Source organism: Coregonus lavaretus (genome assembly GCF_964263955.1).
Source record: "Coregonus lavaretus genome assembly, contig: HAP1_SCAFFOLD_2009, whole genome shotgun sequence".
Taxonomy (NCBI): Eukaryota; Metazoa; Chordata; class Actinopteri; order Salmoniformes; family Salmonidae; genus Coregonus; species Coregonus lavaretus.
In genome coordinates, this window is record NW_028159481.1 from 12867 (window position 1) to 27369 (window position 14503).

At 47.3% G+C, this 14503-nt stretch overlaps 1 protein-coding gene across 1 annotated transcript in view; it reads right to left on the reverse strand.

The window, feature by feature from the left end:
* The window catches only part of LOC311122804 (filamin-C-like), a gene marked incomplete at its 3' end in the record, with an annotated part of 61305 nt that overhangs the window by 12853 nt on the left and 33949 nt on the right, over positions 1-14503 (reverse strand). The window contains exon 2 of the mRNA XM_084197119.1: positions 11465-11713. Coding sequence (XP_084053245.1) covers positions 11465-11713 — 249 coding nt within the window. The remainder of the gene's footprint in view (positions 1-11464; positions 11714-14503) is intronic.

The following is a 14503-nucleotide window of genomic DNA, read 5'->3' on the forward strand; positions in this document are numbered from 1 at the left end:
GGAGGGAGGGAGGGAGAGGGGAGCGAGGGAGAATTTAGTCATGGGACAACAGTACACAGAGAATCAACATAGCTCCATCCACTACGATTCACTATCACCATGACAACAACTGCCAAACCATGTTTACCCACAATACTTTGCCTCTACAGTAGGGACAAATCAATTCTTAGAGAGCGGTGAGTTACTTTTTTCCTGATGTCCGACTGTGGGTCACTCTGAACAAAGCTGACACACACATATACACACACACTGTAACAATGCAGCTTATAGGATTATCAGGGAGTGACGTGAGGATGAGAGATGTAGGAAGCCTCAGATGACACACAAACACAGAGGAGTGTCATCCCTACACAGTTCTCTATCCACCAACCTGGTCTCAGAGCATTTCGTATTATTCTGTACGTATATCCGAGACACTCCAATTAGTATGATATGTTACGTTTCATATGGTCTGTATTAATTTGTGGATGTCCATCAATCATTTCATATGATACGTTACGATTACAAATCGTATGATATGTTACAAATTTGCAAAACGTGCAATATGTTACGAATTTGAAAAACGTATGATATTCAAATTTGTTGTGGCTAACGTTAGCTAGGTGGCAAACGCTAATGTTAGCTAGCTGGCTAACATTAGCAAGTTTAGGGGTTAGGGTTAGGGGTTAGGATTAAGGTTAGGGTTAAGGAAAGGGCTAGCTAAAAGAGTTAAGGTTAGAGTTAGGAGAAGGGATGGCTAACTTGCTAAGTAGTTGCAAAGTAGCTAAAAAGTAGTAAGTAGTTGAAAGGTTGCAAAAATGCTAAAGTTGTCCATGATTAGATTTGAACACGGAACCTTTGGGTTCCTAGATATTTGCGTTGTAAGCCCACCCATCCACCCTGTAACATACAGTATAATACCAATTTGAGTGTCCCGAATTTACATTTACTATGTTATGTCTAGTCTATTTTATTTCACCTTTATTTAACCAGCTAAGCCAGTTGAGAACAAGTTCTCATTTACAACTGCGACCTGGCCAAGATAAACCAAAGCAGTGCGGTAAAAACAACAACAACACCGAGTTACATATGGAATAAACAAAATGTACAGTCAATAACACAATAGAAAATCTATATACAGTGTGTGCAAATGTAGTAAGTTATGGAGGTAAGGCAATAAATAGGCCATAGTGCAAAATAATTACAATTATAATTTAGTATTAACACTGGAGTGATAGACATGCAAAAGATGATGTGCAACTAGAGATACTGGGGTGCAAATGAGCAAAATAAATAACAATGTAAATAACAATATGGGGATGAGGTAGTTGGGTGGGCTAATCACAGATGGGCTGTGTACAGGTGCAGTGATCGGTAAGCTGCTCTGACAACTGATGCTTAAAGATAGTGAGGGAGATAAGTGTCTCCAGCTTCAGAGATTTTTGCAGTTCGTTCCAGTCATTGGCAGCAGAGAACTGGAAGGAATGGCGACCAAAGGAGGTGTTGGCTTTGGGGATGACCAGTGAGACATACCTGCTGGAACGCCTACTAAGGGTGGGTGTTGCTATGGTGACCAGTGAGCTAAGATAAGGTGGGGATTTGCCTGGAAGTGATTTATAGATGACCTGGAGCCAGTGGGTTTGGCGACTAATATGTAGTGAAGGCCAGCCAATGAGAGCGTACAGGTCACAATGGTGGGTAGTATATGGGGCTTTGGTGACAAAATGGATGGCACTGTGATAGACTACATCCAATTTGCTGAGTAGTGTTGGAAGCTATTTTGTAAATGACATCGCCGAAGTCAAGGATCGGTAGGATAGTAGGTTTTACGAGGGCATGTTTAGCAGCATGAGTGAAGGAGGCTTTGTTGCGAAATAGGAAGCCGATTCTAGATTTAACTTTGGATTGGAGATGCTTAATGTGAGTCTGGAAGGAGAGTTTACAGTCTAACCAGACACCTAGGTATTTGCAGTTGTTCACATATTCTAAGTCAGACCCGCCGAGAGTAGTGATTCTAGTCGGGCAGGCAGGTGCAAGCAGCGTTCGATGAAAGAGCATGCATTTAGTTTTACATGGGCAAATTGCAGCGGAGGGTGCAGAGCTGGTGGCCGGGGTAGGGGTAGCCAGGTGGAATGCATGGCCAGCCATAGCAAAATGCTTGTTGAAATGTTCGATTATCGTAGATTTATCGGTAGTGACAGTATTTCCTAGCTTCAGTGCAGTGGGCAGCTGGGAGGAGGTGCTCTTATTCTCCATGGACTTTACAGTGTCCCCAAACTTTTTGGAGTTAGTGCTACAGGATGCACATTTCTTTTTCAAAAAGTTAGCCTTTGCTTTCCTAACTGATTGTGTATATTGGTTCCAGTTGCATATCGTGGGGGCTGTTCGATGCTAATGCAGTACGCCACAGGATGTTTTTGTGCTGGTCAAGGGCAGTCAAGTCTGGGGTGAACCATGGACTATATCTGTTCTTACTTCAGAATTTTTTGAATGGGGCATGCTTATTTAAGATGGAGAGGAAAGCACTTTTAAAGAACAACCAGGCATCCTCTACTGACGGAATGAGGTCAATATCCATCCAGGATACCCGGGCCAGGTCAATTAGAAAGGCCTGCTCGCTGAAGTGTTTTAGGGAGCGTTTGACAGTGATGAGGGGTGGTCGTTTGACCGCGGACCCATTACGGACGCAGGCAATGAGGCAGTGATCGCTGAAATCCTGGTAGAAGACAGCGGAGGTGTATTTAGAGGGTAAATTAGTCAGGATGATATCTATGAGGGTGCCCATGTTAACAGATGTATCTATGAGGGCATCTAGTTTAGATTGTAGGACGGCCGGGGTATTAAGCATATCCCAGTTTAGGTTACCAAGCAATACGAACTCTGAGGATAGATGGGGGGCAATCAATTCGCATATGGTGTTCAGGGCGCAGCTGTGGGCTGAGGGGGGTCTGTAGCAAGCGGCAACAGTGAGAGACTTATTTCTGGAAAGGTAGATTTTTATAAGTAGAAGCTCAAACTGTTTGGGCACAGACCTGGATAGTATGATAGAGCTCTGCAGGCTATCTCTACAGTAGATTGCAACTCCGCCCCCTTTGGCAGTTTTATCTAGACGGAAAATGCTGTAGTTGGGAATGGACATTTCAGAATCTTTGGTGGCCTTCCTAAGCCAGGATTCAGACACTGCTAGAACATCAGGGTTGGCGGAGTGTGCTAACGCAGTGAATAACTCAAACTTAGGGAGGAGGCTTCCGATGTTAACATGCAAGAAACCAAGGCTTTTGCGGTTACAGAAGTCAACAAATGATAGCGCCTGGTGAGCAGGAGTGATCCTGGGGGCTACAGGGCCTGGGTTAACCTCTACATCACCAGAGGAACAGAGGAGGAGTAGAATAAGGTACAGAGAAAAAAAGGGGCAGATTTCTGGGCGTTGTAGAATAGATTCAGGGCATTATGTACAGACAAGGATATGGAAGGATATGAGTACAGTGGAGGTAAACCTAATCGTTGGGTAAAGATGAAAGAGATAGCATAACTGGAGGCATCAATTGAGACAGTCTCCACGTGTGTGGGGTGTGGGACAAAGGAGCTCTCTGAGACAGGTTGAGCAGGACTGGGGGCTCTACATTGAGACCAGGCTGTGTCCACTGACTGGAACGGGAGAGAGGGCTCAGCACTACTCAACGTGACAGAGTGGTTTGGTGTTTTTTACTGTTGTTTCTCCCACCTCAGTACGTGGCAATACATTTTCCCTAAGTCTCATTAGCTGTCATGGCTGTCTCTATTGCAGTTCCATCTAGAATGTTCTCAGCTCAGGGTGGCTTCCTTGTGCAAACCCCACTACTGCCAGGAGCCGTATGAAAACAGAGGTGTGAGGCAAAAGGATACTAAACAAATACATGGCAGAGAGTGAGGGGGCTCTAGGGGGTGGTTGAAAAACTAACAGGAGAGGAACATAAACCCCCCAAAGCATTCTCCCACACTGCCAAAGAGCTGTACCTGACCCTCATATTTGTATGTGTTCCAGAAACACACACACACACACACACACACACATGCATACACACAATACACACGCACACACATATGTAAACACACACACACAGTGATACTCAAGATGGGTCATTATGTTTAGTAAGCCCTCTACAGCTGGCCAGTAGTAGAAACTAGTACCTTTTTCAACCAACTCATACCTGTTTAATGTGCCTCTGTTGGGCTGACGTGTGATTTTTTGGCTCTGGAGGGTCTGTGACCAGGCAGTGTGAGGATGAGAGAGGGCCATTCAGCGGGGGTGGATAGAGGGGTGTGTCGGGTAAAAATCTGATGAGTAACATTTCACTCTGAGGAGAGGTGAACAGCCTCAGGATAGGATGCTGTGTTAACTTTGCTGTGGAATCGTGTGTGTGTGTGTGTGTGTGTGTGTGTGTGTGTGTGTGTGTGTGTGTGCGTGTGTGTGTGTGTGTGTGTGTGTGTGTGTGTGTGTGTGTCCAAACCCTCTCTGTTCCCTGTTGCTTAGTCCTGGCGTATTGTTATATTCTAGTGTAAATACACTGAAGGACAAGACATGGACTCAAGCCACGAGCAAACCTTTCCTTAATTTACTTCTACGGACAATACGCTTTACTTTACTGTCCACCCTTACTTCTAACAGAGAGGCCTCTGCCCTGTTCCTGTTGCTCCTTAACAACATACATGAGCACACACACACACAATAATGTGTTTGCCAGGAAATGCGGCGCTCTACATGTGTTTTCACTTATTGCGTTCCTCGCTGCTGTGTTCTCTACTCTGACACTCTCCATGCTGTTACAGCAGCCAGAAACCCACTGGCTCCACACTGCAGCCTGCAGCACACCAATGTCCAGCGGCTTGCGGGGAACGGGTTTGGCTGAACCATGGGAACTCGAGGTGTCAGGACTAATTAGCTACGCAGTTGTCTATCAGGTCTGAGAGCAGTTTGAGTTCCACCCAAAACAGTTATTATATTTTACATTGACATTTCAGTCAATTAGCAGACGCTCTTATCCAGAGCGACTTGCATTCATCTTAAGATAGCTAGCTGAGACAACAACATATCACAATCATAGTAAATACATTTTTCCTCAATAAAGAAGTTATCAGCAAAGTCAGTGCTAGAAGGAAAAGACAAGTGCAATGTTTCTTTTTTATGCTCAACTGTATATTTCACATGTCTTGCTAATGGGTGAATGGTCCTGAATGTAAAATGTTGTGCTGACAAGAGCATTTTGGTGGCCCTAAGCGAGATTTGGTTGGGGGGCCCTCACAGGCAAAACATTTTACTGGTTCCTCTCTTGACGGTGAAGAGAAAAATGTGCAGCTTTAATATTGATGTCCTGCAATTCTACACATAGAGAGAAATGTGGCAGTTTTAAAGCATATTTTCTACAATTCCTCAAATTTTTCCATGTGGCAGAGAGAAAATGTAGCCGTTTTAAAACTAATTTCATGTGATTCAACGAATTTGCCATGAATTATGAGTGACTAGCAAAATCAATGGGGGCCCCCTGGAGGTCAGGGCCCCTGCGTCACGATCGTCATTAATAGAGGAGGACCAAGGCGCAGCGTGTTGAGCGAACATACTTTAATTAGTTAAAGTGCACACACGATACAAAACAACAAAACGACTCGTAACGTCCTAGGTAACAATGACCAACTGGAACAAAAACCCACAAACACCAAGGGAAAACAGACAGTTTAAATATGGCTCCCAATCAGAGACAACCAGCCACAGCTGACACTCGTTGCCTCTGATTGGGAGTCACTCAGGCCAACAAAGAAACAGAAGAACTAGAACCCCCAACATAGAAATATAACACATAGAATGAACACACCCTGGCTCAACATATAGAGTCCCAGAGCCAGGGTGTGACAGTACCCCCCCCCCCCTAAAGGCGCGGACTGCGACCGCGCCTCCACTAGAACAAAACAGGGGAGGGCTGGGTGGGCATTCCTCCTCGGCGGCGGTTCTGGCTCCGGCCTTGCCCACCACCCTCCAATAAACCCCCCATAGCGCCCCTGGTCCGGTCTGGCCCCGCTGGCTGGAGCTGAACTGGACGTAGCAGGAGCGGTTAGCTTCAGCTCCGTAGTGGAGCAGTTGACCGGTACCTTACCAGGCACCGGTGACCCAGGCACGGGTTGTGCTGGACTGACGACGCGCACCCCTGGCTTGGTGCGTGGAGTAGGAACGGGCCGGACCGGGCTGGCGACGCACACCGTAGGCTTGGTGCGTGGAGCAGGGACAGGCCGGACCGGGCTGGCGACGCACACCGTAGGCTTGGTGCGTGGAGCAGGGACAGGCCGGACTGGGCTGGCGACGCACACCGTAGGCTTGGTGCGTGGACCAGGGACAGGCCGGACCGGGCTGGCGACGCACACCGTAGGCTTGGTGCGTGGAGCAGGGACAGGCCGGACCGGGCTGGCGACGCACACCGTAGGCTTGGTGCGTGGAGCAGGGACAGGCCGGACTGGGCTGGCGACGCACACCGTAGGCTTGGTGCGTGGAGCAGGGACAGGCCGGACCGGGCTGGCGACGCACACCGTAGGCTTGGTGCGTGGAGCAGGGACAGGCCGGACCGGGCTGGCGACGCACACCGTAGGCTTGGTGCGTGGAGCAGGGACAGGCCGGACCGGGCTGGCGACGCACACCGTAGGCTTGGTGCGTGGAGCAGGGACAGGCCGGACCGGGCTGGCGACGCACACCGTAGGCTTGGTGCGTGGAGCAGGGACAGGCCGGACTGGGCTGGCGACGCACACCGTAGGCTTGGTGCGTGGAGCAGGGACAGGCCGGACTGGGCTGGCGACGCACACCGTAGGCTTGGTGCGTGGAGCAGGGACAGGCCGGACCGGGCTGGCGACGCACACCGTAGGCTTGGTGCGTGGAGCAGGGACAGGCCGGACCGGGCTGGCGACGCACACCGTAGGCTTGGTGCGTGGAGCATGGACAGGCCGGACCGGGCTGGCGACGCACACCGTAGGCTTGGTGCGTGGAGCAGGGACAGGCCGGACTGGGTTGGCGACGCACACCGTAGGCTTGGTGCGAGGGGCCGTGACAGGCCGGACCGTACTGGGGACACACACCACTGGCTCTACTTTGACCAGTGGCCCCCGTAACCTGGTGGCCTTCTGAATACGCCCCTTTTCTGCCTCCGTCAGCCCCGTCGTCCATGCCCTGTGCCCCCCCCTAAAATGTATTTGGGGTTGCCTCTCGACCGTCCGACGACGACCCTGATCACGCCGTTGCTCCTCTCTCCGTCGCCTCTCTACAGTCTCACTCCATGGCCGGCGATCCATCCCGGCCAGGATTTCTTCCCAGGTCCAGGACCCCTGCCCGTCCAAAATCTGCTCCCACGTCCAGGCTGCCTGCTCCTGGACACGCTGCTTGGTCCTTGTATGGTGGGTTTTTCTGTCACGATCGTCATTAATAGAGGAGGACCAAGGCGCAGCGTGTTGAGCGAACATACTTTAATTATTTAAAGTGCACACACGATACAAAACAACAAAACGACTCGTAACATCCTAGGTAACAATGACCAACTGGAACAAAAACCCACAAACACCAAGGGAAAACAGACAGTTTAAATATGGCTCCCAATCAGAGACAACCAGCCACAGCTGACACTCGTTGCCTCTGATTGGGAGTCACTCAGGCCAACAAAGAAACAGAAGAACTAGAACCCCCAACATAGAAATATAACACATAGAATGAACACACCCTGGCTCAACATATAGAGTCCCAGAGCCAGGGTGTGACACCCTGAGCACGTGCCTTGCGTGCCCGGGGGGGCCTAGTGGCAGCTCATAGTCTGCATATAGGCAGAGGTGGCACTGCAAGAGAATGTGAGAGAATTGCCCCTTTGCCCTAATGCTGTGTGTACTGTGAGTGTATACAGTGGGGGAAAAAAGTATTTAGTCAGCCACCAATTGTGCAAGTTCTCCCACTTAAAAAGATGAGAGAGGCCTGTAATTTTCATCATAGGTACACGTCAACTATGACAGACAAATTGAGAAAAAAAAATCCAGAAGATCACATTGTAGGATTTTTAATGAATTTATTTGCAAATTATGGTGGAAAATAAGTATTTGGTCACCTACAAACAAGCAAGATTTCTGGCTCTCACTGACCTGTAACTTCTTCTTTAAGAGGCTCCTCTGTCCTCCACTCGTTACCTGTATTAATGGCACCTGTTTGAACTTGTTATCAGTATAAAAGACACCTGTCCACAACCTCAAACAGTCACACTCCAAACTCCACTATGGCCAAGACCAAAGAGCTGTCAAAGGACACCAGAAACAAAATTGTAGACCTGCACCAGGCTGGGAAGACTGAATCTGCAATAGGTAAGCAGCTTGGTTTGAAGAAATCAACTGTGGGAGCAATTATTAGGAAATGGAAGACATACAAGACCACTGATAATCTCCCTCGATCTGGGGCTCCACGCAAGATCTCACCCCGTGGGGTCAAAATGATCACAAGAACGGTGAGCAAAAATCCCAGAACCACACGGGGGGACCTAGTGAATGACCTGCAGAGAGCTGGGACCAAAGTAACAAAGCCTACCATCAGTAACACACTACGCCGCCAGGGACTCAAATCCTGCAGTGCCAGACGTGTCCCCCTGCTTAAGCCAGTACATGTCCATGCCCGTCTGAAGTTTGCTAGAGTGCATTTGGATGATCCAGAAGAGGATTGGGAGAATGTCATATGGTCAGATGAAACAAAAATAGAACTTTTTGGTAAAAACTCAACTCGTCGTGTTTGGAGGACAAAGAATGCTGAGTTGCATCCAAAGAACACCATACCTACTGTGAAGCATGGGGGTGGAAACATCATGCTTTGGGGCTGTTTTTCTGCAAAGGGACCAGGACGACTGATCCGTGTAAAGGAAAGAATGAATGGGGCCATGTATCGTGAGATTTTGAGTGAAAACCTCCTTCCATCAGCAAGGGCATTGAAGATTAAACGTGGCTGGGTCTTTCAGCATGACAATGATCCCAAACACACCGCCCGGGCAACGAAGGAGTGGCTTCGTAAGAAGCATTTCAAGGTCCTGGAGTGGCCTAGCCAGTCTCCAGATCTCAACCCCATAGAAAATCTTTGGAGGGAGTTGAAAGTCCGTGTTGCCCAGCGACAGCCCCAAAACATCACTGCTCTAGAGGAGATCTGCATGGAGGAATGGGCCAAAATACCAGCAACAGTGTGTGAAAACCTTGTGAAGACTTACAGAAAACGTTTGACCTGTGTCATTGCCAACAAAGGGTATATAACAAAGTATTGAGAAACTTTTGTTATTGACCAAATACTTATTTTCCACCATAATTTGCAAATAAATTCATTAAAAATCCTACAATGTGATTTTCTGGAAAAAAATTTCTCATTTTGTCTGTCATAGTTGACTGTAGCTTGTTCTGGATCTATCAGTATGAATGTTTCAGTGAGAGCAGAGAGAAACAGAGCCCTGTATGGTCAAAGCCTAGAATAAAACCTGCTACTTAGTCCTGCTCAGTGTCAGAGACAGAGCTCTGTGTATCAGCAGTGTCAACAATACTAACACAGACACCTATACCATAAACACACACAATATTACACACACACCCTGAAAAACATAAATGTACACAGACACAGACACAAACACACACACACACACACACACACACACACACCTGCTCTGTGACCCCGCTGCGCTAGGTAAGTGAATTAGACAGGCTCAGTTTGGGGGAGAATGGAGTCATTGTTTGATTATTTGTTCCGCCACCTTAGCCTCTCTCCAACACACTTCTCAACTTCCTGCCTTAGTAAACACACTTTGTCATGCACACAAACACACATACACACACTCAGAAGCATGCAAACACATGAAAACAAATAATGCACAGACATTCACACACTGGCTCTCTCACACACACACACACACACACACTCACACACCTACAAAGGACAACACCTATACACACACACACACTCAGTAAACAAAAAGACAGTGCACCTCAGTTCTTTGTTTTATTTCTCTGGAGTAACTAACTCTGTGAACCTATTAATGCCCAGCCATTCCACATATCTGGTCTCACACCATTTGTACTAACACAGGATTAGTGGCTCTGTTGAACAAGACGTGTCTACTAACCCAAGGTCAATCTGAGTTCCCCTTGGACCCATGTCTTAGAAAGACCCACTGCCTGCCAGGAACCCAGTCCAAATTAGTAGAGGCCTTCACCGAAAGAGACAAGCCTGGGGCTACAGTTATGAAACCTTCCCCAGTGGGGGTCACTCTATCTAGGGCAGTTGTCGGGCAAGTCCTCCTGGCTAGGCCCTGACGACCCTGATCTGTAATTACAGGCTATGCACTATCTATCTCTCTGTGGTTTGGGGATTTTAAATGTCAGTGTTTTTTGGTTAGCTCACACACTCCCCCTCCTCCTCATCCTCCTCCCCTTCCCCCCTCCCCCCTCCTCCTCCTCCTCCTCCTCCTCCTCCTCCTCTCCCTCCTCCCCCTCCTCCTCCTCTCCCTGCTCCCCCTCCTCCTCCTCCTCCCCCTCCTCCTCCTCCTCCTCCTCCTCCTCACCTCCTCCTCCTCCTCCTCCTCCTCCTCCTCTCTCTCTCCCTCATTCTTCTCTCATCAGATTGTTTTATAATGAAGAAAAGGCTGGTTCTGATTAAGAGTTGGGATATCGGTTAGGGGTCATAGTGGGAGCAGAGGGTGGACACACGTCCCATTCTGGTTCCCCTAGGTCTCCCCTTCTCTGATGTGAAGTGGTGCAGTTCAAGCAATTAAAGGAATATTGCATGTTGAATGCAGCTTGTATGCTTTTTGGCCACACCCATTCGTACTTTGTGCCCACATCCCCACCCTGAATAGGATTTCCTCAGTGATGTCATGCTCTATGGTAGCCCCTGCACAATAACCTCTACCCCCAACCCACAGAACATGCCAAAAATACACATTCTCATTGTCATCAACCAAGGCTCCCAGTCAGTCAGCCCTGAACATACAGTACATACTCTCTACCCCTGACCTGGAATAATTAGGCTTAATGTTTCAACAAGACCGTTTCAAAAATACAATAAATAACTGGAGTTTCTCTGGAACTTCTATGTGACACATACTTGAAATTATGGCTGTTTAGTGTTTAGTGTACTGTTTCAGTGAATACTATAGACGATTAATCAACCCTAAAACAGCTCTCAAAATAGTTACAACCTGGAGGACTATTGTCAACAAATGAAACGTATTATGCGCAGATCTTGGATCAGCTCTTACAAAGCTCTTACAGTTCTTACAGATGGACGATCTGCACTCAAACTGCTCCTCAAGGCCTTACCTGGGGCCCAGTTGTCAATCAGTGCTCCCAGGGCCTTGCCGTCCATCCAGTCACATGAACTAAGATTTAACTGTTTCTGAGTCAGCTCCAAGCCTATTAACCAGCAGAGTCTAACAACAGAATGAGTCACAGATCCTGGATCAGCTCTTACCTGGGGCACAGTTGTCGACCAGGGCTCCCAGGGCCTTGCCGTCCCTCCAGTCGCGGTGAAAGTTGTTGATGGGCAGCTGGGGCACCTTGTTCTGTATCCATCCCAGCAGCCTCTGCTTGGGGGTCAGCTTCTTGGCATCCTCATCGTCCTCGTCCTCCCACATGGGCATAGAGATGGAGTAGTGCAGGATCAGAGTCCAGATCAGACCCAGGATCAGCTTCAGGTTCCCATCCACGATGGCCTTACTGTCTGTAGAGGGGGGAGAGAGTGGAGGGTTAATGTCAGGTCATTTACTAAGGTACTGATACTGAATAAAGAACATAGTAGTAGAATAAGGTATTGTGCAAAAAAGCATCACTCCCATGAAAGCGATACTGGCCGCTATAAATTGGCCCCCAGGTAACTTGAGTTTAACCTTTTACTGCAGTGGGCTGAATCAGGGTCACACAGAGTGTTTCTTGGTGGTCTTAAACAAATCTACTTTGAAACAAAAGTATACACCTCACACATATGGTTATGGGCTTAAAAAAATGACGACACCTGTGCCATGTCAGATATAGAGTTGAAATGTGTTCAATTTTGAGTTTGCATCCCAATATTACACTTTATATACATCACAGATGACTGAAATATAACAAAACCGTTTGACATAGAAACACCGGATTTACGGCAGCTTTTTGAAATAATATTAATTAATTATGAAATTATGAAAAATATTAATAACATTCCACCCAAGAGGCCACTAGGTCATTTGACTGGAGGAAAGGGCTATGACCTCTGCCATATACAGTTAACACACAAACTGGGGAGCAGATTAAGTCTAGCCCTAACCCCTTGTGTGGGGCCTCTCTACCATACACACACACACACACACACACACACATACACACAAACACTACTGCACCAGGGCCATCTGATCATTCTGTTCTAAAGAGAAACAGCTTGTTGTAGAATCATAATAACATAGTTCTGGTGTCTGCCCTCGGCCTTCAGCTGCCTGGCACAACAACAACATCAACATCTGTGTTTACTCTGCTCTTATTAGACCCAGTGATCACTTTACCAGGGAGATCACACATATGGCGGCAGGGGGAGATGGTGGGGGGGATTAGGCAATGGTATCACCCTAGGACTCCTCAGTCATCGTCTTCATCATACTTATGTTTACTCTTGGCTTCCTGCTGCAATCCATTTGTCTTGTCTGGTTGGATGATCCCTCACACACACACACACACGCACACACACACGCACAGACACACACACACGTACACACACACACGCACACACACACAGACACACACACACACACACAGAGACACTCCCTGGCTTGTGTATGTGTTACTGCAGGATCCGGAGCAGTGGGAATTTGGGGTGTACGCCATGTGTTTGTGTGTCTGTTTCCTGACTGACTGACTGACTGAGATGACTGTGCACATTCAGCTGGGCCAGACTCATCTAAGGATTTTCCCATCTCTCATGACAATATTTAGTTCTACATTAATCTCTGTGCTGTCTAAAAGTGTTTGTATTGTATGATATGCTAGTCTGGATAAAAGCCATACAGATGTCTAGTTTGTGGATGAATGTTGTGTTATTTTCACTACAAAATTTGACTTACAAATGCACACTGCTAGTACAGCCTAACAGCACTAGGCTACATCTAACATCTAGCTATGAAGTATTAATCAAGCTAGACAGTGGACAGAGCTGTGTATCAGTACTACACTCTTCTATCTTGAACCTAAAATAGTTATTCGGCTGTCCCCATAGGAGAATCCTTTGAAGAACCATTTTTGGTTCCAGGAAGAACCCTTTTGGGTTCCATGTAGAACCCTTTCCACAGGGGATTCTACATGGAACCCAAAAAAGTTATACTTGGAACCAAAAAGTGTTCTACCTGGAACCAAAAAGGGTTCTCCTATGGGGACAGCCAAATAACCCTTTTGGAACCCCTTTTTCTAAGAGTGTAGTACTTGAACCTGATGCCATTTAACCCTAGGTATATGGAATGAGGTCAGATTAAATAAAACACAGACACACATAAATACTCACAGAGTCAAACACCAAACACACATACATGCAGGGACGGCTTGTTCAATAGGGCGATATGGGCGACGCACTGCCAAACGGGAAAAGGAAGGGATTTTTTTTCTAATCAATTATATCACGGCAACAGCAGTTATCAGTGTTCACGTCTGATCTGCCAGCCACTAAATGTCAAATCAGGCTAAAGTCGTGCTTCAAATGGCCCCGCCCGTTTTTTGGGCGATTTCAGTCAGGTTGAAAATCGCCCAGAAGTCTCTCATAGCCTGTCATGTAAAATCTATTTTTTTCACATTTCAAAGCTTTCAATACATTCTCTATGGGTGTCTGTGGGCATGCACTTACGCGCTTTCGTCATACGTGACGTAACGTTGAACGTAACTAAGACAATGGCGGCTAGCAGCGTCTATGTTGCGACCTGCAGTGTGGCGTTATTTTATGTTTTTAATTTGTAGACTTAGTTTACAAACATTCTGCAAACATTCTGCTTTGGACTGATCTTCGGTTTTGGACTGATCTTGTTGATCGTGTACATACCCGCTACGAACGGACTAAATAATGAAAACGCTGCTGGCAGCGGAATCCCAATACAGCTGGGAGACTTGGCTGGATGACAGAGTCCCGGACAGAGAGGTGGAGCCGGCCGGCTTCACCCTGGTCAGAGCGGACCGCGATCCTGGTAAGAGAGCGACTCTGTACCCCGACATTGAACTGCTTTCTGTGTCATTGAACCTTACTATTGTTGATAAAACAAGTTTACTGGAGAACGGAGACCAAGTAGAGACTTTTGGACAAGGTGGATAATTGTATAATATAAGGCAGTTTATTCAGAGGTAAAGATATCTGGAATCGCGTGCACGGACCCGTTCGTCAAACTCGTAGGGAGTTTATCAGAAGAGCCCCTAAACATTGTGTGCTGACATTTTATACAATAAAATGAAGTAGGTTGAATCTACTAGTTCTGATCTTCTGATTGGTCCTGATGAGTTGGGCGAG